Here is a 24840-nt window from a genome sequence, read left to right on the forward strand (position 1 = left end):
CTGAAGTAACTGATAGTGGGGATGACAGCGTCTTCCTTTGAGACTACAGGTGTGAACCAAAGAAAAGCAGTAAACGTGAGCACATTGACAACGAAGAAGGAGAGTGGCAATTGCAAAGGATGAAGCTGTCTCCGAGGAAATGACACTAAGAAAAAGACAAACACTTCACATTGAAGGAGCACTCGTTGATATGTCACAAGACTAACAGTACAGTGCTAAAATGTGGGAAGCTGATCCAAATTTACAAATGGGTGTGACAATCCACTAGAGTACAGAAAAGATGCTTGTGAGTACAAGACACAGCGAGTAAAAGCAGGCAAGCATGGTTCAAACTACACTGGTGAGTTTTTACAAAGACTCATTTGAATTCTCAACGTCCTAATGGTTTAAAGTTTGTGTACTAAATATGTATCAATTCACTGTACCTTTTCAGGTCCCTATATATTTGTAATTGACGGTATTTAAAATGTTTACAAAAATTGTTGAAGGTCATTGTGCTAGTTAATCTTGATTACCATCATGACTGAGTTAAGAGACTCCCAGAGAGGTGACTGAATTGTGAGGGCACTAATCTCCACCATGGGGCAACCTGCCTTTGCATTCATAGTTGAATGGGCTATTAGGAGGTGAGGCCTAGTTCGAGGACATGTGACATGGTGGTGGCGGGGGGTTGTTATATCTGGTCCCTAGCCCCTTCCTCTTAGACTCTTCCTCTGCTCTCTGCTTCTTAGATGCCAGGGGTTGAGGAGCTTCTCCCTGCTAAGCCCTTGCACCATGATGTTTCTTCCTTGGGGTCAACCTTGGACTAAAACTTCTGAAACTGTGAGGCAAAATAAACCCTTCCCTCTTTAAGCGGCCGTTGTCAGTATTTTGTGCCAGCAACAGGAAAGCTGACTAATACAGTCATGGAGCAGGTGTAAGTTTTTCTCATTGCTTAGATAGGTCTTCACAGTTTCAGCTTGCAAGACCATTTTCTAGGCCTATGCTACCATGCAAAGGAAGACTGCCTGTAATGCTGCCTTGCTCTGAATTCCCCCTTTCTTGGGGAAGGACGAGGGTTTTCCTGTTCTAGAATGAGGACTCTAGTTTTTGACAGTGACTATGTCAATCATATTTATCATTGTACCTGCCTCTAGGACTTAGCATATTTGCCCAGATTAGGAAGTTATTAATAGCTGCTGAATGAATGCAAAGGCCCATCATGCATATTTCAATGGGAGACAGAAAGGAGTCATGACTCATTAGTGAATGGGCAAGATAGGCAACAAATACTAGTCTAAAAGAAAACAGCAAAAATAGTACTTGGTTGGAGATTACTAAGAAAGCTCAGCTTCTTAGATCTCACATCCCAAAGCTAATTCTTCCTATAGCTGTGAATTATGATGTCACAAATGGAACAGAACTTTGGTCTAGGCTGTAGAATGGAAATGAGAATTAATAGGAAGAATGAGAACAACAAAACAAATCCTAGGCTCTGAAGTTAATATGTAGCAGAAAATTGTGATATAATCATAAATATGGAGGAAATATTAGAGGAAATTCAGCTGAAGGCAGCAGGTTAATTTCATAAGCTACTTGGGATAATTATATATTTCTTTCAGGAATATATAAGATTTCACTCATTCCATTATTTGGTTTAAGAACAATATTTGATAGACATGGATTGTTTCTCCATGGATTTCCTATGTATAGGCTTTGGAATTAAAGTGAGACAGGTAGGCCAGAGAATAATTGGACTAACTAAAAAGTATCCAATTTGGCAATAGTCGAGTTGTGCATAAAAATTTGGTTCAAAAGGGAAGATTCCTCCTCTTTGATCTTTCAAAGCTGAACAGCTATTGCTGTAACCTGCCTCTAAAGGAAGATTAGGGATGTTCTATGTAAATTTGTTTTTCATCATTTTGGACTGGCAGAGAGGAAACCAGCATTGAAATCCATAAAGGCAAACTGATGAGACAGAGAGAGAGAGAGAGAGAGAGAGAGAGAGAGAGAGAGAGAGAGAGAGAGAGAGAGATTAGAGACAATGTAATATTCATGTATTTTGATCTCCATGAAGACATTTCTTTTTCCTTTGCTTGTTTTTGTTTTGTTTTGTTTTTGTTTTTGTTTTTGTAGTGTTGATATCAAACTCAGGAACTCATGGATGCCCCAGGAAGATTTCAAATGTTTGGAAAAGATAACGAATCACTTGAACATAGCTAATTTCCTTTTTTTGTTTTTCAATTTCAAGAACAGTTAACAGAATCTCAATGGGTGACGAATAGTCAAAGAACAAACTGCTCCATTTCCAAACCAATAATTCAGGCTGAAGAAATTAGAGCAATATGCTGAGTGGCTCAGAAATAACATCTAGATGATTAGTAACTGGCATTTAGAAATATATTAAAGTGCAATATAAACAAAAGAAGAGTGTCTTTTCTAAAATTACAATGGATGATGAAATTAATAGTAAAAAGAACTGAGCTATTGTAGTGTCATGTAGCTGGTGATTTCAGTATTTAATTTTAGCCTTTTTTCTGAAAAAAATGTATTTTGTGATTTGACTAATGCATGTTGGGCCTAGGGTCAGTGAGGTCTGTGTTAATTTTAAAGTTCCAAGCAACTGCATCAGACACTGTATCTTACTAGAGGCCTAACACTGTGTTAGTTGTTCATCTGAGCACTCTCACTTTTCATGCCAGTTATATTCCTTTTGACCAATCCACTTACATGAAATCTGATGGAACTGAGATTCAGGTAAAAGGCAGCTGTGGTCAGAACAACTCTGAATCCAAAGTTAAACTTGTAAACAGGATAACAATAACATTCGTACATATAGAGAAAAAGATTGAAAAAAGATGCCCTAAATTGTGGACAATGACCATCTTTGGAGGTTGGGTTTACAGAGGACTTTCTCTTTCTCCATCATTTATTTCTTGATAATATTAAGGAATTGTTAATTTTTAAAACGTGAAGGTATCATTATGGTCATGTTTAAAGGTCCTTATCTATAAAAGATTCTTACTGAAGTGTTAACGGATTAAATGCTGTGATATCTGGGATTTGCATCTAAATCATACAGTATGGGGTCAGGTGAGTAGAAATAGATAAAACAAGATTGGATGTGAATCGGTGTCTGATAGTGCAGATTAGTTCCTTAATCTTTCGTATGTTTGAAAGTTTTATAAAAGATTAGTAGAGATGATAGAGGATAACACTTAGAAAAATAGGCTGGGGACTAAACGTGAAGTACTTCCAGTGCAGGGAAGTTCTGTTCTCCAGTTTGGTGCTCTCCAAACTTTAGTGAATGCATTCCTACCAGTGACAATATCTTTGCATGCATGTACCAGGCATATGCTTATTTATTTATTCATTCATTTATTTAAAATTATGTACATGTACCACTGTACTATTATGCCATTATAAAACATACACAAACATAAAAAAGCTAGATAAAAATAAACACAGGTATCGTTCTAATATTTTCTTCTTATCCTCTTCCGGACCCGGACCCCGGTTAGGAGCCCCATGCTTAGTGAAAGGGAGGGGACCCCTTAAGGTTTTCTGAGTAGTAAAGAATTTGTTTATGAGAAACAGAAACTTAGTGGAGCAGCAATAGGTAATAGGAAATCAAATAGAAAGACCCAGAGACATTTCCCTGAGGCTTCTCAAAAAACTGGAATGAACTAGGACATTGCTCTAACTAGAAATGCAATTTGCAAAAGGATCATCATTTCCTTATACAGTTCTTTTATATATACGCAATTCACAGAATGTGTTCTGCACACAGTCAGGATACAATATGCATATAAAACAAACATCCTCCACATGTTATCTCAGTCGATATATTTTACAATCAGTATGACGATTATGATATCTAACATTGAGTACTTATTCTCCACCAGATATTGTGGTAAGAACTTTACATACATAGTTTTACTTAAAACTTGTGACAACCTTCTGGAAATAGATCTTACTATTGATTTTCATTTTACCACAAGGAAACTGAGAATTAGAAAAATAAATAGCTTTCCGAAGATGAAAAGGCTAGAAAATGGCATAACTGCAATTTAAATCAAGATATTGACCCCAAACTCCATATCCTTTAACTAAACCACATTGCCTCAGAAAGAAGTAATGATAGTGTCTAAGCCATAAGATTGTTGTGATGATTGAATGAGATAATATATGTAATAATGTTTAGCATACTGTCTGACACACAGCACACATCCTATTAATAGTATTTTAGTACACAGAATGATATTTACTAAATTTTCCACAGTAAACACCACTAATAGCTCTCAATATCAAAACACCAATATTTATAGTCATAATTGTAATGAAATAATGTTTTATTATTTAAACATTATTTATGATAATACATGCCTAAACTCCTTTTGTTTGCTGCCATCTATAAACGTGTGGTGTAGCTTTTGTTGTTGAGTCTGTGGAATGGCTGACTAGCAAGAGGTGTGGACTCTTGTGATGCGTCCTGGCAGTAGGCTACAAAAATGTGTACTTGGTACACTACTGTCATAGTCTGTCATATTCTGAGGAGCCTACACAAACAGGAGTGTGTACAGCTGACGGCTGAATGACCTAGGAAATACATATGTACATATCAAATTTATTTCATGATTGCAGAGTTTGCATCCTTTTTTTTTAATCCAAAGTTACATTTTTAGAGAGACGGCAATTCTGAAAACTTTGCAGCCGATTCATTGGTTTCACCTGAAATGGTCAAATTTACTTCTGCTGTTTTTGTTTTCTTCTTCAGATTTCACATTTCTATCAGCCAATCCAGATTAAGTGCTTATTTAAGAAATATTTTATTTAATCATGGCTTTTAGTATGAGAGTAGCCATCTCTCCTTGATTTTCTGGAACATTCCAGATTTGAAATCTTGTCCTGGTATTAGGCTGTAATTCCAAGTTTGGTCAGCAGCTCTGGCTCCTGGAGAGGAGGTGCCGCATGAAGCCCCACTCAGAGTGGCTAGGGGCCTGCCTCCTTGGTGCTGGTCTGAAGCTGGTCCACAATACTGGGTATGTGCTTACTTTTCCTGATCATTCAATGTTCCTTTCTTTTTTTTTTTGTAATTTTGCAAATATGCTAATAAATGTTCTGTGACTCTAGAGGGAATTTTAAGCTTCGTGGCTGAGGTGGGGTGGGGAGAAGATACTGTCTTTGGCTTATGTATTTTTACATTTAGTTAAAGCAGATTTCTCTTTTCATCAAACAATTTAATTTTGGTATTATTAATTCTATTCATTTTATGTAATTAGATAAGCCATAACTTTAGGTATTACCTAGAAAAGTGCCCATAATTCCCTCTGTTCTTGTTTTTGGGAAGCTGTTTAATTCTAGAAATACTGTGAAGAGCATTTGTGTGGACACAATAGAAACCCCCCACACCCATCTGTAGCCCAAATAGCATAAACCAAAATTAAATATGTGGGATTCTTGGAAGAAGACATCCAATAAACAAACACTATGAGCAGGAAAATTAATTTATTACATATATATTCTCTAGTAACTCATAAGAGCTTCTTGAATTTTAAATGTTGTTTTGCTATTTCCAATGCTTAAAAATCATAATTTTAAAACATAAATACTGTTTTATATACATTGTGATTTCTTTTCTATTTTTTCTTTTGGTTTTTACTTCTAAATATGAATGATATGGTCTCCAAGTATCCACTTGGAAGGAGAGGGGCTAGGATTGATTGTTTTGCTCTAACAGTAAAATTTAAAATTTCATGTCATACACTTGGAGTTTGGACTATATGAAAAATAGCCAAATGTCATCACTTTCTCGTATATTTCTTTTACATGTATATATATGTATAATATAAACAGAATAAATCTGATTAGGACATTTCAACATTTCATCAATGTAACCTTTATCTCTTATTTTATAGAAAATAAAATATAGAGAGAGAAGAAAGGAGACATCTGTTCATCGTACACAGAAAGTAAATAAAAGTTCATGTATGGCTTTGCAAAGGTAGATTATGATGTGACTTTTCATATTTATTTATTTAATAGCATCTTGAGAGAACGTGTTAGTGTGCTTACAAGAGCGGCCATGGTGGTTGAATGTCGCATCGAGAGTCCAACATTAAGATCTCCAGTGGTCTTCCCAGTGGCTGCCTCAGCAGCTTTCAGGAGACAAATATAATTAATGACCACTTGGTCGATCTTCGCTACAATTTCCTGCCGCTGTGTTTCCGAGTTCACAACTTTCACTAGTCGCATGCAAGCTTCTGTTAGGCAACAGAGCACTTGGAAGCTGGAGGTCATAGCCAGGAGCATCTCCTCTGGGCTCTTCTCGGCCAGCGCCATCTTCCTACAGGCACTTCCCAACTGTCTGGACTCAATGGATAGCAGCTGCTTGTACTGAGAAAGTGTAAGGTCATATGCTTCAGGGTGTGACTCCTCTCTCTTCCCCTTGGTTGCCCTGATGAGGCAGAGCAGCTCGTTGGCATCATTTTGGGCTTCGAGGAACCCATTGGGCATTACATATGTGCTGTCCTTTAGGATATTTATTCTTGCAATCCGGGCATCAAAAGCCAGATTGCTAAAGTCCAAGTCATCTGGGCCATTCGGGTCTTCTGCCCAGACCTTCAGCAGTGATCCTCTGGATAGCTCCACTCTCTGCTTCTGAATCCCAGCAGCCAGCAATGGGCTAGTTGGCTGTGGCATCGCTTGAGTTATCTGTGGCCGATATAGGGAAGAGACCTGGAGGGTGGCCTCTCCCTCTTCTTCATCCTCATCACCATCTTCTTCCTCCTCTCGGTTCAAGAAACAGTAGCTGAAAGGTCCTCGGCACCTCCAATTGCTACCCTCCCGCTTCCGCAAGGGTAATGTCCTATAGAGCTTTGAGTCTTTATGAGCCACTGGGGACCTTTTGTGAAACTTCCCCTCAGACCCAAAGTGCATTGAGCTTTGAGAAACACTCTTGGTGAGCTTCTTCCCCAGGGGAAGTTCTGCTCGCTTCTCCCAAGTGGCCTCCTGTGCTTCTGTGATACCTGGACACTTCAAGCTGACTGCATCCCTGGTTCTCTCTCGGAAGGTCTCCAAACCTGCGGATCCTGAGAGGACGCTGCTGCTATGTCTGAGAGCCCTCTGGCTGGGGGGTGTCCGGAGGCTCCCCCCTCTGAGATCTGGTGGCCGCCAGCCCACAGCCTCTTCATATGCCTGGTTTGCTTGGGAGAAATCATTAGGGTCTTGATTTGGAATTGGCGCCTTTGATTCCGAGTGAATGTCTGATGGTAGCAGAATGGGATCGGCTTCAGGATGTTGAGACCAAGCTGAAGGCATTCCTCCTTGTCTCTCCTTCCCAGGCTCTGTCAAAGCTACACTAGGGGTAGTAGAAAAACAAAGAGATTCATTAAGCGTCTCCTGGGTGGCCATTTTCTAGAGACTACATCTCTAGGTGATGTCTGTCATGTCTCAGAGAAGCACTGTAGAAGGGCTGCCATATGTCAGGGACACTGCTTTCTAAAGACTGCCACCTGACAGCTCATACCAGATTTCCATTTCAATGAATGGCAAGAAATACTGGAATCTGGTATTTCTGGAACTGCTGTACTTATTCCCTTGGAATCATCTAGAAATCACAAATGGCTTTGGGAGAGACAATGGTATTTAATGAATTGCCTTGTTCCCAGTATTTACTCACCACAGTTTAGACACATAGTCAGAAAGCACATATCCTATACATGCATTATTCAAACATATTTAAGTTTCATTTCAAGGGAGTTAGGTTAATCCTGACATTGGTACCTTTAAAAAGAAATGGCCTGATTTATTTAATAAAAGATTAAACAGTGTGGTTTAGTTAATTTCAAGGGTGAAGATGAGTTGGGTGATAAGTTAGGTAACAGTTTACACAGATGGCTTTCCCAAGGCAGACAAAGCCAATGATGGGGTGTGGGAAAATAGAAAACTTTTGAGATGTTTAAAAGAGTCTTTAAAGGGCAGAAATGGAAATTAACCAATATAAGATCTCACTAACATCTGTTGATTTGTACAGAAAAGACAGTACTGATCAGATGTGAAGCATGAAAGCATGAAAGGAGCATTGGGTGCTCTCATGTGATGGGCTGTCCAGGAACTGGTGAGAGAACCACGTGTTCAGTGGATGTTTGAACTGTGGAGCCAGGTACAGAAAGTGGCCCAGTTCTTGTTTCTCACTGTGCCTAGATTTCACTATTTGGGGGAAAATACAGCAGCTCATCCAGCTCACCCCCAGAATCTTCCTGACAGTGAGTATGCCAGAAACTTCAGGAATATTCATTAGGGGAGTCATTCAGAGAAGGGCAGAATCTGTGACATTGCTGAAGGGCAAATGATGTCTCCCAACCCCTGCAGTCTCTTTGCTGAGTACTCTGCTCTATTAGCCTTCACTGTTTCTCAACAACAAGCTGACAAAACTAGAAATGATACATCTTGGGGAGAAAATAAAACTGTTATGTGACCCTAAGCAGTACTATCTTTGAACTAAAAGTAACATCTGGCCTCGCTAAAAGCCTGCATTTAGAATTTAGGAAAAAATAATTGCTCCATCAAATTCTAAAAGCAAGAGCACTGCAAGATTATAAAGAGCAAATGCCACTTCCCACATTGCTGCAGACCTAGGAACTTTGCCATTCAATACTAGGGCCTGATCAATGATTGCTACTTAATAGTTTGGTGGGCTTTCCCCCACCATTTACTTTTCTTCTGGACTTTGTATGTTTAGATTTGTTGTGACTATGGCTTTCATATTCCTGGTGTGTATTGCAAAGTGCTAAATCTATCATTGCTGTACCTGTGGTTTCCTTAATCTTGGGGAGCCGATGGCATCCATCTCGCAAAGTGCCAAACAGGGGGTCAGCATTAATGGCTGTGTGCAGAGCTGGCACTGTCACCCGCGGACACATCCCTTCTGCCTGTGGGTGCAGTTCCTTAAAGGTGGCTCCATGGCTAGGGAGGCCCGTGGCTCTCTCCTCTGAAGGAATGTAACTCATGCCTTTCCCGGAAGCATCTGGAATCAAGTGCTTCCCCACGGAGGGGCAGAGGGGTGACTCCACAGGAGTGGCACAGGTGCTGCTACCGCTGCCCGGGGCACAGCCTGTGTCCACTGAAGAGCCTTGAGAGCTCTGCAGAGAAAAGTGGCCCTCGCTCTGCAATGATGACATCCGCTTGGCCAAGTGGTATTCACAAAGGCGGGCGACACTCTCTTCCGCCTCTGGAAGCTTGGAGGCATGGTCACAAGTGGGTGAGCCCGTGTCCTCGGGGTTGTCTAAGTCTTTGGCTGAAGACACGCAGGCCACCTCTGTTACGAAGCGGTCCCCTTGGCCCAGTCCTGAAACATCACTGGCTTCTCCATCCGGGTCCCCTTCTCCCTGCCCTTCGGTCTCCTTGGCCCCGAGCCCAGGAGGTCTGGGAAAGGGTTTCCCGGTTGCTGTTTCCAAGCCGCTTTTCTCTGCCACCCCACCTTCACTGGCCACATACCATCTTTGGCTGTCTTTGCGAAAGGCAGTTCTCTCCAGGTTAAACGTGCCAAGATGCTGACCGTCCCTCGAAGACACAGTACCAAATTTCCCTTTGGCCTCCTCCTCCATCTCTGCACTTTTGGTTCCTTGCTGTTTTTTTCCCGGGACGTTCCGACCTGGGGCAGCTTTCCCCTCCCCGTCAGCCAGCTTGCTTTTCCTTTTGCTGGTGCAGGAGTATGCCACTGACCCCATGTGCACTTTGCTAAAATAGTCTGTGACCGACTTGGTCTCCATGGTTTCCGGCTCCATTTCCATGTGGTCCGAATGAAGCATCTGCTTGGAAGGCACAACTTTGGGCGGGAGGTTGGGCACTGGACGAGCAGCTAGGCCATGGGCTGAGGACTTGGGAGGCAAGGCCCCTGGGGGGGCTTTGGAGGTGGGGAACTCTGTCTGCTCTTCGGCAAGGGGGTGGTAGCCTTCATGAGTGGCCAGGAGCATGCGGGTGAGGCTTTCTGACTGCTTTTGTGCCGCGGCCAGTTCAGAGCTCTCGGTCATTTCAGAGGAGTTAGTTTCATTGCCCGAGTCTGACGAGGACTCAGGACTATAAGCTCGCAAGATGGCTACACCTGCATGCCGTAAAAAACAAGAAGTAATTAATGGATACATCAGAGGCACTTGGAGACATGTAAGAAAAATATAGTATTTAAAAAATAAAACAAGTTTTTCCCTTTTCAGTAAGGATTCTGAGTTTATTGCACGGTTGTTCCAGAAATAGGGGAGGGGGATGTGCCATATATTAAAAAAAAAAATAACAAAAAAAGAAATGAAATACACAAAAATGCATGATGGTAGTTCAGCACATTTATGAACCGGGGCATGCGTGAAATGCAGAACAACACAGAACAGGACTTCAAGGACAAATGGCTGGCAAGGATGGAATGACACGCCTATCAGTGAATAAATGTAACAACTGTGAAAGAACCTGAATTGTCACTGGACTGCTGCTCTTCTGACACGGACAGAGCTTCGAAAGCTTCCAGCGTGGAGACGACAGCACTGTCTAGACCCTTCTCACACTTGCCCTCGGTGCTGGTGGGCACAGTGTCAATGAGGGACACAGGGATCTCATCGCTTTGTGATTTGCCGCCTTGTTCCTTGTCCTCTGGGAAGGAAGCTGCCTGGCTCTGGGTGTCCTCCTCATCTGAACTGTCCCGAAAGCCAGGTGGGGGGGCAGCGATGGCCATGTTCAGGGACCGTAGCAGGAAGTCATCCTCATTGTCATCACCTTCTGGAGGGGGCAGGGAAGTCAGGTCAATGATGTCGTCACTTGAGCCGGACAGGTCGAGGATGGCTGGCTGGTTCATTTCGCTCACCACGAGGTCTTCCTCACAGCTCACCTCATCCTCGTCCTCCACATCGTCGGTGTTTTCTGCATAACAGATGTCATGTAAGAGGGGCTCCTCTATCCCCTCGGGGGCCTCGAAGTTTTTCACGTCGCCTATGTTGGCGTAAACAGAATTTGCCACGAACTGGATGTTCTCTGTGTCGGGAGCGAGATCCAGATTCTTCATGTCATTGGGACTGCTGATGTACAGGTTCCTCTGCTTTGCCAGCACTTCTGGATTCTCGTCTAATAGTCTTTCATAGCCGAGCATGGGAGGGCTCATACTATCATCCAAGGCGAGATCTCCAAAAATAAAGGACACTTTAGCTCCTCGTGGGGATTCCTGTGCTTTCTTCAGAGTTTCTGGCCCTGAGAGGCTCAATAGGGACCGCTGGGCTAGGCTTCTGTAGTCTGCCTCACAGGAGGCATTCCCGGGCTGGCTCCGCTGCTGGTTCAGCGCCTCAGAATTATAGGTGGTATCCATATACAAGTGCCGGTGGTCTTTTGGACACATAGTGCTGTCCGTAATCTCCACCGTCTTCTGTTTTGAATCTATATATGTTATCTGGGCTTCCTGCTCCCCTTCACCAATAAAGGTGGTCATCTGGGGCATGCAGTTCCATTCTGGTCCAAGGAGGTTATGCTTTCCTTTATTTTCAGTTCCTAAAGAGAAAGAATCATGCAAAGACACATTAGTGGGATATGCAGTTTCAGGGGCATAGGAGATTGTCTGTGTTTCTTTATTTAATGGCTTGTGGCATCACTTGTGTAAATACAACTATTTGATTTTCCTACATGGTAGCAGTCAATGTAGCCTCCTTGGTTTGAAAAACTGCTCTGAACAAAATGGGTACTGCACAAAATATCATTGCTATTTGATAAAATATAATGTCATCAGAGAGTAGGAAGCTATAGCTTAATTCCCTCTGACCCTTGGTTCTATTATTAGAAGACTTCATTACATCTATGAATATAAATGTACAACATGTCTTTCACAGCCTTTAAAGGTGATATTTCAACAGGTGGCTACTTCAGAAAGTAAACTGACCTTTCCTTTTCAAGTGAGACCTAACACTCCCCTCTTGGTGCAAGAAAATATTGAACTTCTTCCTCATTGAGCTAAGAGAAGGTCAAAGGTGTTCATGCTTCTACCACATTTCTTAGGAAAGGAAAATAAATATTGTACCTCTATCTTTAACCTATTTATATCCAAGTGAGTATAATCCACTCATGAACAAATGTCAGTATGCCTACCTGTATGTATGTGTATGTGTGTATATGATGCTTAAGGTAGAATATTCACAGGTAATGTATGTCTCTGTTATTGCTAGGCATAGTCAATATTTAGGCTAATTTCAAATTTTTGTTTATATCATGGGAACTCATAAAGATTTGCTTGATGTTCCTCAGGAATTAAAATTGCACAGTCCTAATTTAAATACTATTGTTTTGTTTGTTCTTCTTTTAATATGGAATTTTCATGTGGACATTTTCTCTGATATTTAACAAGATACGGAACTGGGTCATTCTGTCAATATTGCTGTGTACATTCTGGAGGCAACATTCTGAGGAAAATTTAGAGCTCTGCCATTCTTCCATCTGTTCCCTCAGATTGCCCCTGGCACAAGTTTGGGTAATACTGACATCAGATGTACAAGACATGTGGAAAAGAAAATCAGTTTTACCAAAGTGGGCTTTGCTTCTTCTAAATTATAGAACAGACCTAATGTTAAACAATGTCCAGAGCCATTTTACAAAACACATATATTTTCACAAAGAGCCAGTAAATGACATGATTTCGAAGACACTGAGCTATCACTGACCATCTTCAGATCTAACCTTATAATCCATATGCCTTGTGGGGTTCAACACTGTTTTCCCAACAACAAGAATTTAGGTTATGATGAGCTCTGTGACGTTGGCTGGGGGAGAGGTTGATTCATTCCAGGGGGGGAGAGTGGTTCCACAGGGTTGTAACAAGGTTTAGGATTTCACTGGGGTTGAGAGATATTTTCGCAATAGGAGGGCCAGCTAGTAAATGTTTTAGGTTCTGTGGGTCAACTCTTTAGTAGAGTGATTATTCAACTCTGGTGTTATAACATGAAAGTTGCCATAGATGATCCATAAACAAATGGGAGTGTGGGTTGAATGGCAGTTCTCAAAAGATGTGTCCCCTCCGTGAATGTGCTCTTATTGGTGATGTGACTGTATTTGGGGAAAAAGGTTTAGTCGATTTAATTAAGGTCTGGGTCCTCGGATGAGATCACCCTGAATCATCTGTGTGGGCCCTAAATCCAAGGGGAAGAGAAAGGCCGAAGTAGGCGTGGGCCGAGAGATGAGGCAAAGGGCAGGTGCAGACAGAAGCAAAGGCTGAAGTTATGCAGTCACCAGAAGTGCCGACAGCCTCCAGCAGCAGGAAAAGGCAAGGAACGACTTTCCTGTGGATGCTGAGGAGGGAGCACGTCCCTGCCTACACCTTGACTCTGGACTTTTGGCCTCAAGAATTGGGAATCTATTTCTGTATTTTAAGCTACCAAGTTTGTGGTAATTTGGTACAGCAGCTCCAGGAAAGGAGTCCAATGAGTGTGGTTGAATTCCAATAAGACCTTATGTATGAGAATAAGATTCAGTCCATTAGCTTTAGCTTGTCAATTCCCAGCTGTGAGAAACAAGAAAACTGAATAGGCCAGGAGGCTACAAGTTAATGATACTTAAACAGGCCCTTCCTAAAGGTCAGAGGTCTATAGATGAAAGGTATCAGGGATTTGGTGAAGGTTTGAAGGTGAATTTTCAAAATAGTGGTGGGGGAGAATGGAGGCTTACAGTTCTTTATTAAAGATCTTGCCTAAGTTGTGTCTCAACTTGAGATGAGAAGAAAATATGTGCTCAATTTTGGCTTCCTTCAAGGAGGATATGCTGCTTTGGCCTCTTAGAATGGTTCTGGAGATGCAGAAGGATCTGGAGTGAGAAATGAGACCTGTTCTGTGGCCCAGTCTCCAGTGGACTAGGGATGAAGTGGACTAAAAGGACTTTACTTTTGACATTTCTCATGTCTCATAAGATGTTTTATCAGTTTCGAAAGAGGAGAGAGTGTGTGCAGCCATTGTAGGAAGTCAAGATCCAAACTGCTGCTCAGCCAAGGTCTTCCGGATCCTTTCTGGGGTGTGCTCTATCTCTCTCTGGCCACCCCACTCTCTTTGAGCATGGGGACAGATACTTGGAGCACATGCCCTCCACTTCACTCTTGCTGTAAAACTAGGATAACTTACTGAGAGGCTGAAGTTCCCTTCTCCCCCCACTGGAATAGCACTTCATAACTAAGGTTTGCCTCTCAGTTTTACTAAATATTACATTTTTAATCACTATAAATTGAACAGAACTGAGACCCTTATTACTGTAATCATTTTAGGATGGTAGGTTTGGTTTTCTTCCTGTACTGGTAGAATTTTAACAGCCCATGGAGAAAAGGTTTTATCTTCAAAATAAACTTTAAGATTTGAAAATAAAAAGCCCAAACCTGGTTTTCCAACGTGAAAGGATTGTGTTAAATTGGTTCTCCACTCTCTGGAACTCCAAAGGTCATTGCTGAATTGCTCTAAATCTCTTCTCCCAACAAAAACATGTGGTCATAAAAGTGTTCTCCACCAAACTCTGCGTGCTCTTCACTCCTCCTCTTTGCTCCTTCCCTTTCTTTAATTATCTTCAACCATTTGCGTCCCTCGGGGAATTTCTTTGCCTCTTGTTCTGCATTTGTCTTCCTTCTGTAGTTCTATCACTTTCATTCTCAATTTTTCCCACTAGTTTTTTTTTTTTTTAACTGCCAACTATTAACAGATGTACTGAGCATGGTTTTAGGTGCTGTATGTAGATTTGTCAGTAACCCTTACCCTGTAAACTAACCTTTTAATCCCATTTATACTAATGAGGAAACCCAAGCTTAGAAAAATCTAAAAACACATGCACCTGGAGGTCGGGCTGGATTGAAATCTTAAGATTTATCTGATTGGAAAATCAAAGTGGCCTTCTAGCATGCTGTCTCTCTCTGTCTCTATTGTGTTTCTGCCTCTGTCTCTGTCTCTGTCTCTCTCTGTCTCTCTCTCTCTCTGTCAGTCTGGTTTCTCTTTTTCTGTGATTATAATTGCTCCCACTTACCCAGCCATCATCATAAACCAAGTATGAGTCTGTGTACATCAACATATTCCAATATACTTGTATATTTATACAATATATTTATAGATTAAAGATTTATGCTTTCTTCTCATTTTAAAAATGAGTTTTCCTTCCCTTTTTTCATCCTCCCCCTTTCTCTTAGTGACAATGAATTTGTTCTTAAGCATTCCTTTTCTTGTCAAAGAAGTGTAATTACGGAACCCCTGATTAGAATCGTTCATGGGCCAGTGGCTCTGCCTTGCATGGTGGTGTCTATCCATCAGCCACGCTTACTGAGCATCCACTGTAGATGGAGGAAAATGCTCAAATACTGAAAAAGTCCTAAAACAAATGAAAACCACTAGCCCTGAAGGAAATATCAATTTAACATTTGCAAACTTCTTGTCCACAGTTTTGGGGGGGGGCTGTGTCCTGTCAAGTGGCTGGATTGAATTATTTTATATCATTGCTATCTTTATGCTCCTATTATGGATCCAAGATGGCTGTCTGGGCTGAAGAAATTCCCTCTAGTGCCCCCAAGTCCAAGTGCTGGGTAATACTCACCTCCTCCTGTTGATCAACCCCCCAAATCCTGGTTAAGCCTGACTTCAGGAAGGAGGCTGCACAGCCATCTGGACCTCAGATATCTTAAAGAAAGCACAACCCTACAGCAGGGAGCTCCTAAACTTTAGCTGGGTATTCCATCATCAGTTAGTGCTGTGTGTCCTGGCCTCTGCAATAGAGAGGCGATGCAAATGCAGCCATAAATAATAAAATCACTGCATTTGAAGCAAGTGGCTGCCATTTCCAAGTGACATGCCAAACATGATGGGAAATCAGCACATTCATTTTTCACAATTGGAGAATATCAGCAGTATTTGAAGGCTTTTTTTGTTTCATTTGGATATTAAGGTCTATATGAGTACAATTTTAACTTTTTAAGGAACACATTTCTTATTGTTGTCAGGTGAGGTCTGGATGTGGTGGTGGTGGTGAAGTGGTCAGTGCTTCACAAGCTTAGAAAGAAAATACCTGTGTCTTGGGTGGCTGCATTTTTCTTGTTGGTCATGTTAAATATCGACCTTCTGGAATCAACAAGCAGCCTGTAGTACCCAGCAGTTAGGCAGGCGAGGTTCATGGCGTCAGATGACTCCATCAGAAGCGTGATGGGCTGCAGAAAAAAAAGTTGTTTTGGTTAAAGCCATCTTTCCTTAAGAAGCTCCCTGGAGTGGCAGCAGCTGCATTTATGCTTATAAAACACAAACAAAAGAAGTTATTGAACAAAGATTCCAGTGGAGAAACACAACAGGGGAGGAAATTCAGGGCAAACACAAAGCACTTTATTGAGAAACATGTAGGAGGCTAGAAAGCCGGGACCTTTTGGATCTCTTCCCAGTCAGATTGGAATAAGAACAAAAAATCATTGGTTTTCGTCCCCAAATTGTCAACATTTTAAAAAGTTAAGTTACAAGTTACTTTCATTACCAGGAGTGAACACTCAATGTGAAAAAGCTCACGGGAAGATTAAATTTGGGGCTCACAGTGAAAATTAGTGTTAAAGTGAAGGAAAAAAATCAAGTGGAAAAGTCTTCTAAGACTGGATCAAAAATGTCAAAGAGATGCTTCTAAAAGAAACAGTAAATTTACAGGAAGGTAAACTGGTGCTGAGAGTTGACAAAAGCCTAGAATTTACTGCAAATCCTGAAGTTATATTATTGGATATGGATCTTGGGAGTGTAGGGAAGGAAGTTTTGACAGAACAGTTTTTCTCAATGAGTTAGGAAGGGTATATTGTTGTTGAGAGAGAGAGAGAGAGAGAGAGAGAGAGAGAGAGAGAGAGAGAGAGAGAGAGAGAGAGAGAGAGAGAGAGGCAGGAAAAAGCAGACAGAAAAAGGGGCAGACAGTGAGACAACCAGTCACTGCTTTCACTCCCAGGAGTAGGACACTGGCCAGGTTTGATGTCCCTGTCTGGTGGCATAGAACTTTCCATCTAAAGTATCTATACTACCTGCTGAACTATCGTTCCTTCCACTTCAACTGAGGTCCCCCCTCAGCCTGCCAGCCACTCCTCACATTCAGTAGGCAGGACACCATTAGTCTCATGAATGGGTCTCACTGCTCACTTCTGTTCAGCACCGATTGGCACTGGTATCAGGGCTGTAATGGCTGCAGCTACATCCAGTTCATGCTTTCTTCTGCCCTTTTCCCATGATGGGGCTATTTCGTTCATAGGCATTCCAAGTTTATGTACACATTTTGGGACTTCCTTGAAGTTAACTGCAGTCCTCTGGATTCAGCCCATGAAATCCCACAGGCCACAGCTAACACGTCTGAACTATATGCCCTCTCTCCTTTCTCTCTCTCTCGATCATCTGTCTCATCCTGCTCTGACTTGCTCTGCAAATGCCCTTGCCAGCAGTCTCAATTACTCTTAGTCCACTCCTCTCACACCACCCTGGTGGGAGTGGAGGCAGGGCTAGGTCGTGCCTGACCAGAGGACTCCTCCTGGCTAATGATGTCCCGTTTGTGGAGGCACTGTCTCCTTTCGGCTCTCTTGCTTTTTCTCCATGGAAGCATCAGATATATCAACATAGCCAAAATCCAATGACTCATCTTTACTAAGAAAAGAAGCAGGGGTGGGGGAGATCTGCACTATTTCTGTCAATTTCTATTTTGGGAGTAGACCTGAGCCCTTTGTGGATAATGTCCGATTGTTGTATTAAATGGAATGGTCATAGTTAGTACCAATTGCTACTAAGTAAAATACCCAGATTTTCCAAAATAATAACCACATATGGACCCAACCAAACCAAAGAGATTGGGAAATCTGAAGAAACTTGGGGAAAAAGAAATCTCACTCTCTGTGTGAGTCATAGATTCTAGAAAGTTAGTTGGGAAGAATCCTCCCTACTCCCTATGACTCAATATTCTAATCTCAGAAAGGTCCTAGAAATGATGTGGCTTGCTTTCTCATGATAAAGAAATTGGACTCAGAGAAGTACAGTAACTCATACCCAAATCATACAACTATCTAGTGAGGAACAGAACCCTCAGGCCTGAGTTAGTTGGCTTTTTTTCTGCACTGGATGGCATCCCCAAGACCCTGCACACATTAACTTTTACCTGCTTTGTAAATAGTAGCACTGATAGCTGTTCAAACAAAGGCCTGCAAATGTGAACATTTGAAATGCTTACCTTCACATCTAGCACATGGAGTTCCACCCTCACCAAACTCTCCTCTTCAGTAAACATTTCAATCCTGTTGACATGGCTGAAGTCAGCTAAAAGAGCGACCAGATTGGTTTTGGTGTTTATGACATGGCTTATGCCATACCGGGGCCCAACTAGTAGAGTCACTTCTGAGCGTTTTTCTGCCTGCTGAGAAAGATATTGACAAAAATTTTTAAAGCTCAGACTTGTGAAGCACCATGCAAAGTTAAGCTCGAGAGCCTGTTTTTCTAAGATTACATTTTCTTTAGAAATTATTTCTGGGTCACATTGTACTAAATCATCTAATTAGAAGAACCAGATAGATGACTACATTGAGGTTCTTGATAAATTACAAATAATGTAGAAAGTAAATGCTACCATAATACAATATATAGGTTTGTGGATCTCTTGCTCTCTTTCTCTCTCTGTCCCCCTCCCCATGAAAGCAACTTCTGGCTCAATGACTGAAAAGGTGGCCATTGTTAGAGTCCTTTGTTTCTCTTCTTTGTTCACATTTCCTTTCCTAGGGCAGGCTGCACTTGGCATTATCTAGTTTAACATTTCTTTGGATATTTTCAAGCTGTGGTGAAGTTGATTAGAAACGAAGGCTGAAAGAGATTCACGGCTGATTTGGTTTGGTCATCAAGACAGCCTCTATAGTGATATTTTGCAGACCTCCATGGCTTCCAAGAAAAAGCAAGGAAAAGAAATTACCACTAATGTTGCCTTGAACACACGGCCCCCATAGAGTCGCAGGTCACTGAGGAACTTGAGATAGTGGACCTTGGCCTGAAGCGCAGAGAGCTGAGGAGAGAAAGGAAAGCTCGAATGACTCCACTGGGTGTGACTCCTTTTCATCTGGAGACCAGCAGGCAAGGAAGGTAAACTGGGACTGGGGAGGTAGAGTGTGCATTAGACTCTTCATTAGGAAGGAAAGGAAATGGCTACATACTTGGTTTCCCGATGCTGGACTGCAGTGTGACATTAAGATTCAAATCTTCCCCCCTTTGGGGGCAATGCACGGGGCACTCATCAGTATGGATCTGTGGGCTAGGGGACTGGAGAAATGAGAACAAACTGATAAAATGGGCCATGAAAACATCTGCCCGTTGGGAGGTTTGAAGAAGTGAGTGGTGCTTTCCCACTGTGACCAGGGACAGAGGCGGGTTGCACACAGGTTCTCCCACAGCACGGAGTCTCACCCGCACGGAAGATGTGTGGGAGCTGTTTTGAATACACACCTGAAATCTATGTAAAGCCTTTTAAACAGGCTCTTACAACTCCCCTCTCAAGTTCCCTCTGGTCTTTGCAAGTTTCCAGGGAAAAATGAACTTTCTGCGTTCCGATCATTATGGAAATGTTTGAACTTGCTATCTAAGTCCTTGTGTTTTTTTTAGTTCAACTATGAGAATCTGTTGAGTTTCATGAATGAATTACAAATGAAATTTCATCCAGACAAATTAATCTTTATAAAGACTTAAAAATGTAGGTTCTCACATCACTTAAATAAAGGTATCTGATTAAAAACATGTCCATGTTTCATACAGAATGTGTCCGGAATATTTATTAAGGGTGAAATGTTCCAACAAGGTGTACATAACCATTAAGTTGTAATGACTAAAAAATTCTGTTTTCAATCACTCTTGACTTGCCAAATCATTTGTTAACCAGACCTATGGGCACTGCCCTTTACATAACTGTTATTTAACACCATTTGTTCAGCTTTTTTAAAAAAGCATGTTGAAAATTGTGTTGAAAGCAACCACGCCCTCTTGACTAGGACAAGTGGCCTTACATGAAGATAGTGATAAATGCATAAATAGATAGATGGATGCATAGGTAGACAGACAGACAGATAGATAGAACTTAGAAAGATAGAAGTTATACCAGTTACCAAACTACTACTAGGCCATTGGGCCAGGCTTGAAAAAAATTAACATCAAGTCAATTAATAGAAATTAGCTTTGGGCAAGTCAAACTGAAATTTAAAAAATCTTGACCTAAGGCAGCCTGCTCTATTTCTAAAGCTGAATGCTCTCTGTGATGGGAGGTATCCTCCCACGAAGCCGGGAAGTAAGTTGCACATGGGTGAGAGTGGGTTTAGCCCAATTATATATTTTTTTAAAAGTTATGAGGTGAGGCAGGAATAGGAGTAAGTGCTTTAGCAAGTAACTGTGACTTCAAACCATATACTAAGTCCGTGCGGAGAGTGCCTCATTTTACAGTCACACAAGTTTCTGTAGCCAGTATCAACTGGAAAGTGTTCTTGGGTTTTTAGACTGTTCCTCATTTTCTAGGCCTGGTAATTGAAGGCTCCTACTCTTTTTGGTTACTGGACTCCTTTCTTTTTATCACTTATAAATTATATCTTTCTTTTCTGACCAACAGTATATTTTAAAATGTTCTTTGTGTACTTAATGAAAACAAAAACAAAGATTTTAACACTAATAATGAGAGACAGAATAACTGTATATTCCTTCCCCAAGTACAGTTTAATCTAATAGTTGTCATTTGGGGTGATTTTGTTTCCCAGGGAACATTTGGCAATGTCTGGAGACATTTTTACTTGTTATTAGGGGAAGGGTGCTGCTGGCCTCTGGTGGGGAGAGACCGGGGTGCTGCTGCACATCCTACAATGCCCAGGGCAGCTCCTACTACTACCAACAAAGAAGGATCAGTTATCAGATGTCAAAAGTGCCACAGTAGAGAAATCCCAGTTTCATTAATATGGCATCTGACCTTCAGGGTCCTTTGCTGGCTGCTGTGAATGTCTGAGTGGTGAGCAAGACTATGAGGGAAATGTAGAATCATCTTGCAATTTTATCATCTAGTCACAAGGTCTCTGGGGCCACGCAAGGCTCACCTGCATGGGCTGTGAACACACCCACCCTGTACAATAAAGAGTCTATAACTTGTGAGAAAGATATAAGTGTCCACAAGAATGCTTGTTTTTCATTAGACTTAGACCTATGTTAATAGCTTTTAAAAAGTTATAAGATGTTACCGCCTTCTGAAAATATGGTGCTAAGTATTTTATTCACAGGCTAATTTTAAACATTTTAAAAATCTATTTTCTATTAAGATGCAAATGTGATACCTTTTTACCCGGTGGTACCAAGGTTTGATTTGCTTTGACAAGGTGTGAAAGTGCTTTCTTGATGTTCTTCTCTTTCATGCTTTGCAGCACAGCAGAGGGGAGAAAAGTCTCTAATCCCCATTCTTTCCTGCAATAAAAAGCATATCTCTAATTTCACATTCTTGTGATGATTAGTTATCTAAGACAAAATGGCGCTCTGATATTTGTTGGAACAAATGAGCTCTTTGTTAGGCAGGGAATGGAGATAAGTTCCCAGTTAGGGAAGCAGCTTTCAATTTACACTCAGGAAACATACTATTTGCTCATTAAAACCTATATCTGCATTTCAAAAGATACACATTCCTCAGTCTCCAGAAAGAATTCAAACAAGGCATAAGGGGACCAATAGAAATAGAAGAGAGGCCTCCTCAACCAACATCTGAATCTCTTAAATACATTCCCATATCTAAGTTTATATTTCCAACACCAATTTCTTTCCACCTCTTTATTCTCATTCTCTTATCTCCTTGTCTTCCTACATTGTTTCACTTTCTTTTCTTACATGGATGAATGCAATTTCTTCATGTGCCTAAACCATCTTCTCTGTCCTTTTCCCCTCTCAAAGGCCATTTTATTAGCAATGCACAGTTCTCTTTTGTCCCAGCCAATTCATGTCTGTCCAACTCCTTCCATTAACATTTCTTGTTGGAGGGTGGCTCGTGGTTGCACAAGTATGTCCATCTGGCAGGGTATCCATTCAGGGGAATGGATATAAAAGAAGCAAAAGCAACAAATGGGTCTGGAGTGAAATATTTTTGCCAAGAGCCACTTCCCCAGCAATGACTACTATTCTTTCCTAAGAAAGTTCCATTAGGAAATCTATCCTGAGATCTTCAAGAGGATTTTAGTTATTTCTTCTTTTCCAGGTCCTCTCCGAAGAAGGATGAGAATACAGTCTTGTTCCACCGGACCGTCCATGTTCTTTGATAAAGATGCTATTTTTATGGTCACTATGTTTTCTTCTTTCTCCTCAACTTGTACTTATATTTACTCATTATTTGACACTCCTTATGGGTGGCCTTTTAATTCTACTTGTATCATTTTATTTATGTTTGTATGCATGTATGTATATTAATACTGGAGATTGAACCCAGGGCCTCATGCATGCTAGGCAAGTGCTCTACCATTGCTCTATACCCCAAGTCCTTTATCGTTATTTTCAATAAGTACTGTTCAATGTTGATGTCTCCTTTTCACAATCAGATCACAAATTCCTTGATGGTCAAGATTACATTTATACATAGTAATACTTTTTACTGTCCTAATGTGAATACTTCATAAAATGCCAAATGACTATTTGTTGAGTGAAGAAAGAAATTCATTACTGACAATTATTATAGACTCTGCAATATTCTCAGTCAAGTTACTTAAATCTGAGATGTGTGTTCCTGAGGATTGAATACAGGCCCTTTGTACTGAGCTATATTTTCATCCCGTTTAAAATCTCTTCTCTTGAGACAGGGTCTTACTACATTGCTAAGTTGCCTAGGGTGGGCTCAAACATGGGACCTTCCTGCCTCAGCCTCCCGTGTGCTGGGATCACAGGTGTGCCCCACCATGCTTGGCTACTGAGAAATTTATTTTGTTGTTGCTTTTTGAGGCAGGGTCTCCCTTTGTAGTTCAGGCTGGCCATGAACTCACTATGTAGCCCAGGCTGGCCCAAACTCACGACGATCCTTCTGCCTCAGCCTCCCGTGTGCTGGGATCACAGGCGTGCGCCACCACGCCCAGCTCTAAGAGAGACTTTTGACTGTACAGTGTGGACACAGATAGTAGAAACAGAAATGCATTTTAATTATCTGGAAATCCACTCATGTTGTGCAGGCCACCTTCTCAAATGGCAGCCATATCCATCTGTCCCTAAGAACAGGGACAGAAAGGTGATTGGGAGGAGGTATGAATGTGTCCAGCTGAGTGGAAGGCCTCTTTGGTGAGCTGTGTCTCTCAGACTACAGTCACTGCACGTATGTGGCAAGGGAAAAAAGAGAGAAATCATCTGGCACCGCTGCACCAAGACTCAAAAGGGCCAGAAGGATTTGTCCCTCCCTGGGCATCCACAGGTGGATGGAGTTGCCAGAACAGAGGCATTGAAGTCAGCAAATGGGAGCTCCAGACCTCCCCAATATGGGCTCATGGACTTGCACAGAAAAGCTATTGCCCCGCCCCCCCGACCCGTGGGTAAACCTGACATCCTGGTGTCTTATAGGCAGCCCTTGACAAACTTCTTGGGAAGGGGTAGTTGTAATGACTTTGTACATTGCTTGCAGGTGGGGATGGGGTGGGGAAGATGTCCAAGGCTTATAACTGTATGTAGAGATATGACTTCAGCCTGGTCATAAACTCTGAAATATGTGTTTTCCTTTCTCTTAGCATAAGTCACTCCTGGGATGGAGGAAGTAGGGTTGCTTTAAGCTAATGAATCACCTGCTGGGAGACAGAGAGATCCTTTTGAAGGATAGACTCAGGAACTGAAGTCCACACCGATCCTAAGGCAAGAGGTTCTTCCCTGGCCAAAGAGGTCTACTGAGGGAGTTCCATGGCCGACTCAGCCTCTGCCCAAGAGGCCAGTGAGGTTTGTGTGTGGCCTCCTTCCCGGCTACATCACACTTCTTTTTTTACGTCATAGTTCTCGACTACAAATACCATGCTCCCTGATTGGGACATTACTTTTTATACTGAGTTCTGACCATCTAAAAGTGACCTCAGGCTACACAGACACATTCCAAACACAGGTGCTTCAAATCACCAGGAAAATCCCAGCAAAACTAGGAGTCCCACTGCTTGGGTTCAAATCCTGCCCCCTCCAGTGAGCAGACTTGGGCAAGTTACTTAGTCTGTGACTCCGTTTGGTTTTCTGGAAAACTGATCTCACATGTAAGAATTTAATAGGTTAATGCCTGAAAAGTGCTGATTCCAAAGTTTAGCTTGGAACCAAGTCCCTTTAGGAATTTAAAAATGGACACTTCACTTTTGATATAACCTTCATTTGAACCACAACTTTCCGAAGGTAGATTGTGTACGAAATGTATCTCTTCTACCATAAAGGAACATGATATTCATACCTTTTGCCTCTGGTTAACAAATGACCTGCCACAAACAGAACAATTTTCGAAATAAAAACAAAGATCAAAAGTGCGCTCGGGCGGTTAGGAAGCCGCCTTTCTGGCTCCGAAGTGGCGCCGAGAGCCAGCACTTACTCGATGTACTTGAGGGAGATTTTCTGCGTCTGCTTGGTGGTGACGGTGGCGATGTACATTTGTAACGCTGCAAGCCGCAAGGCTATGTCGTATTTCAGCTCCGGCCCGAAGCGCTCCTGGACCACATCGTTACAACTCTGCGAAGAGACCAGCAGAGGGCGCAGCTCGTCAGAGAATAGGCCGCCCCGCGCCGCTTTAGAGGAACAGGTGACACGCATTTCCTCAGTGTTTCAACCTTCACTTCAAAGGCAAGGAGGCTAAATGTGGAAACGCTTCTACCGTGCAGCTTGGAACCGACTCAGTGTT

The 24840-nt window shown here is 41.9% G+C and overlaps 1 protein-coding gene across 14 annotated transcripts in view; it reads right to left on the reverse strand.

Annotated features, from left to right (window-relative positions):
- Window positions 1–5056: 5056 nt before the first annotated feature.
- The window catches only part of Frmpd4 (FERM and PDZ domain containing 4), a 1030958-nt gene continuing 1011174 nt past the window's right edge, over window positions 5057–24840 (reverse strand). For all 14 annotated transcript variants that reach the window (XM_087193747.1, XM_087193748.1, XM_087193754.1 and 11 more), the window contains 8 exons: window positions 24535–24671; window positions 21299–21425; window positions 18916–19005; window positions 18187–18369; window positions 16024–16162; window positions 10441–11505; window positions 8792–10084; window positions 5057–7334 (listed from right to left, as the gene is read on the reverse strand). In XM_087193747.1, coding sequence (XP_087049873.1) covers window positions 6010–7334; window positions 8792–10084; window positions 10441–11505; window positions 16024–16162; window positions 18187–18369; window positions 18916–19005; window positions 21299–21425; window positions 24535–24671 — 4359 coding nt within the window. In that variant the 3' untranslated portion in view covers window positions 5057–6009. The remainder of the gene's footprint in view (window positions 7335–8791; window positions 10085–10440; window positions 11506–16023; window positions 16163–18186; window positions 18370–18915; window positions 19006–21298; window positions 21426–24534; window positions 24672–24840) is intronic.

The sequence above is a fragment of the Heterocephalus glaber genome, unplaced genomic scaffold (assembly GCF_053883595.1).
Source record: "Heterocephalus glaber isolate CG9 unplaced genomic scaffold, H.glaber_assembly_v1.0 deba00001594, whole genome shotgun sequence".
Classification (NCBI taxonomy): domain Eukaryota; kingdom Metazoa; phylum Chordata; class Mammalia; order Rodentia; family Bathyergidae; genus Heterocephalus; species Heterocephalus glaber.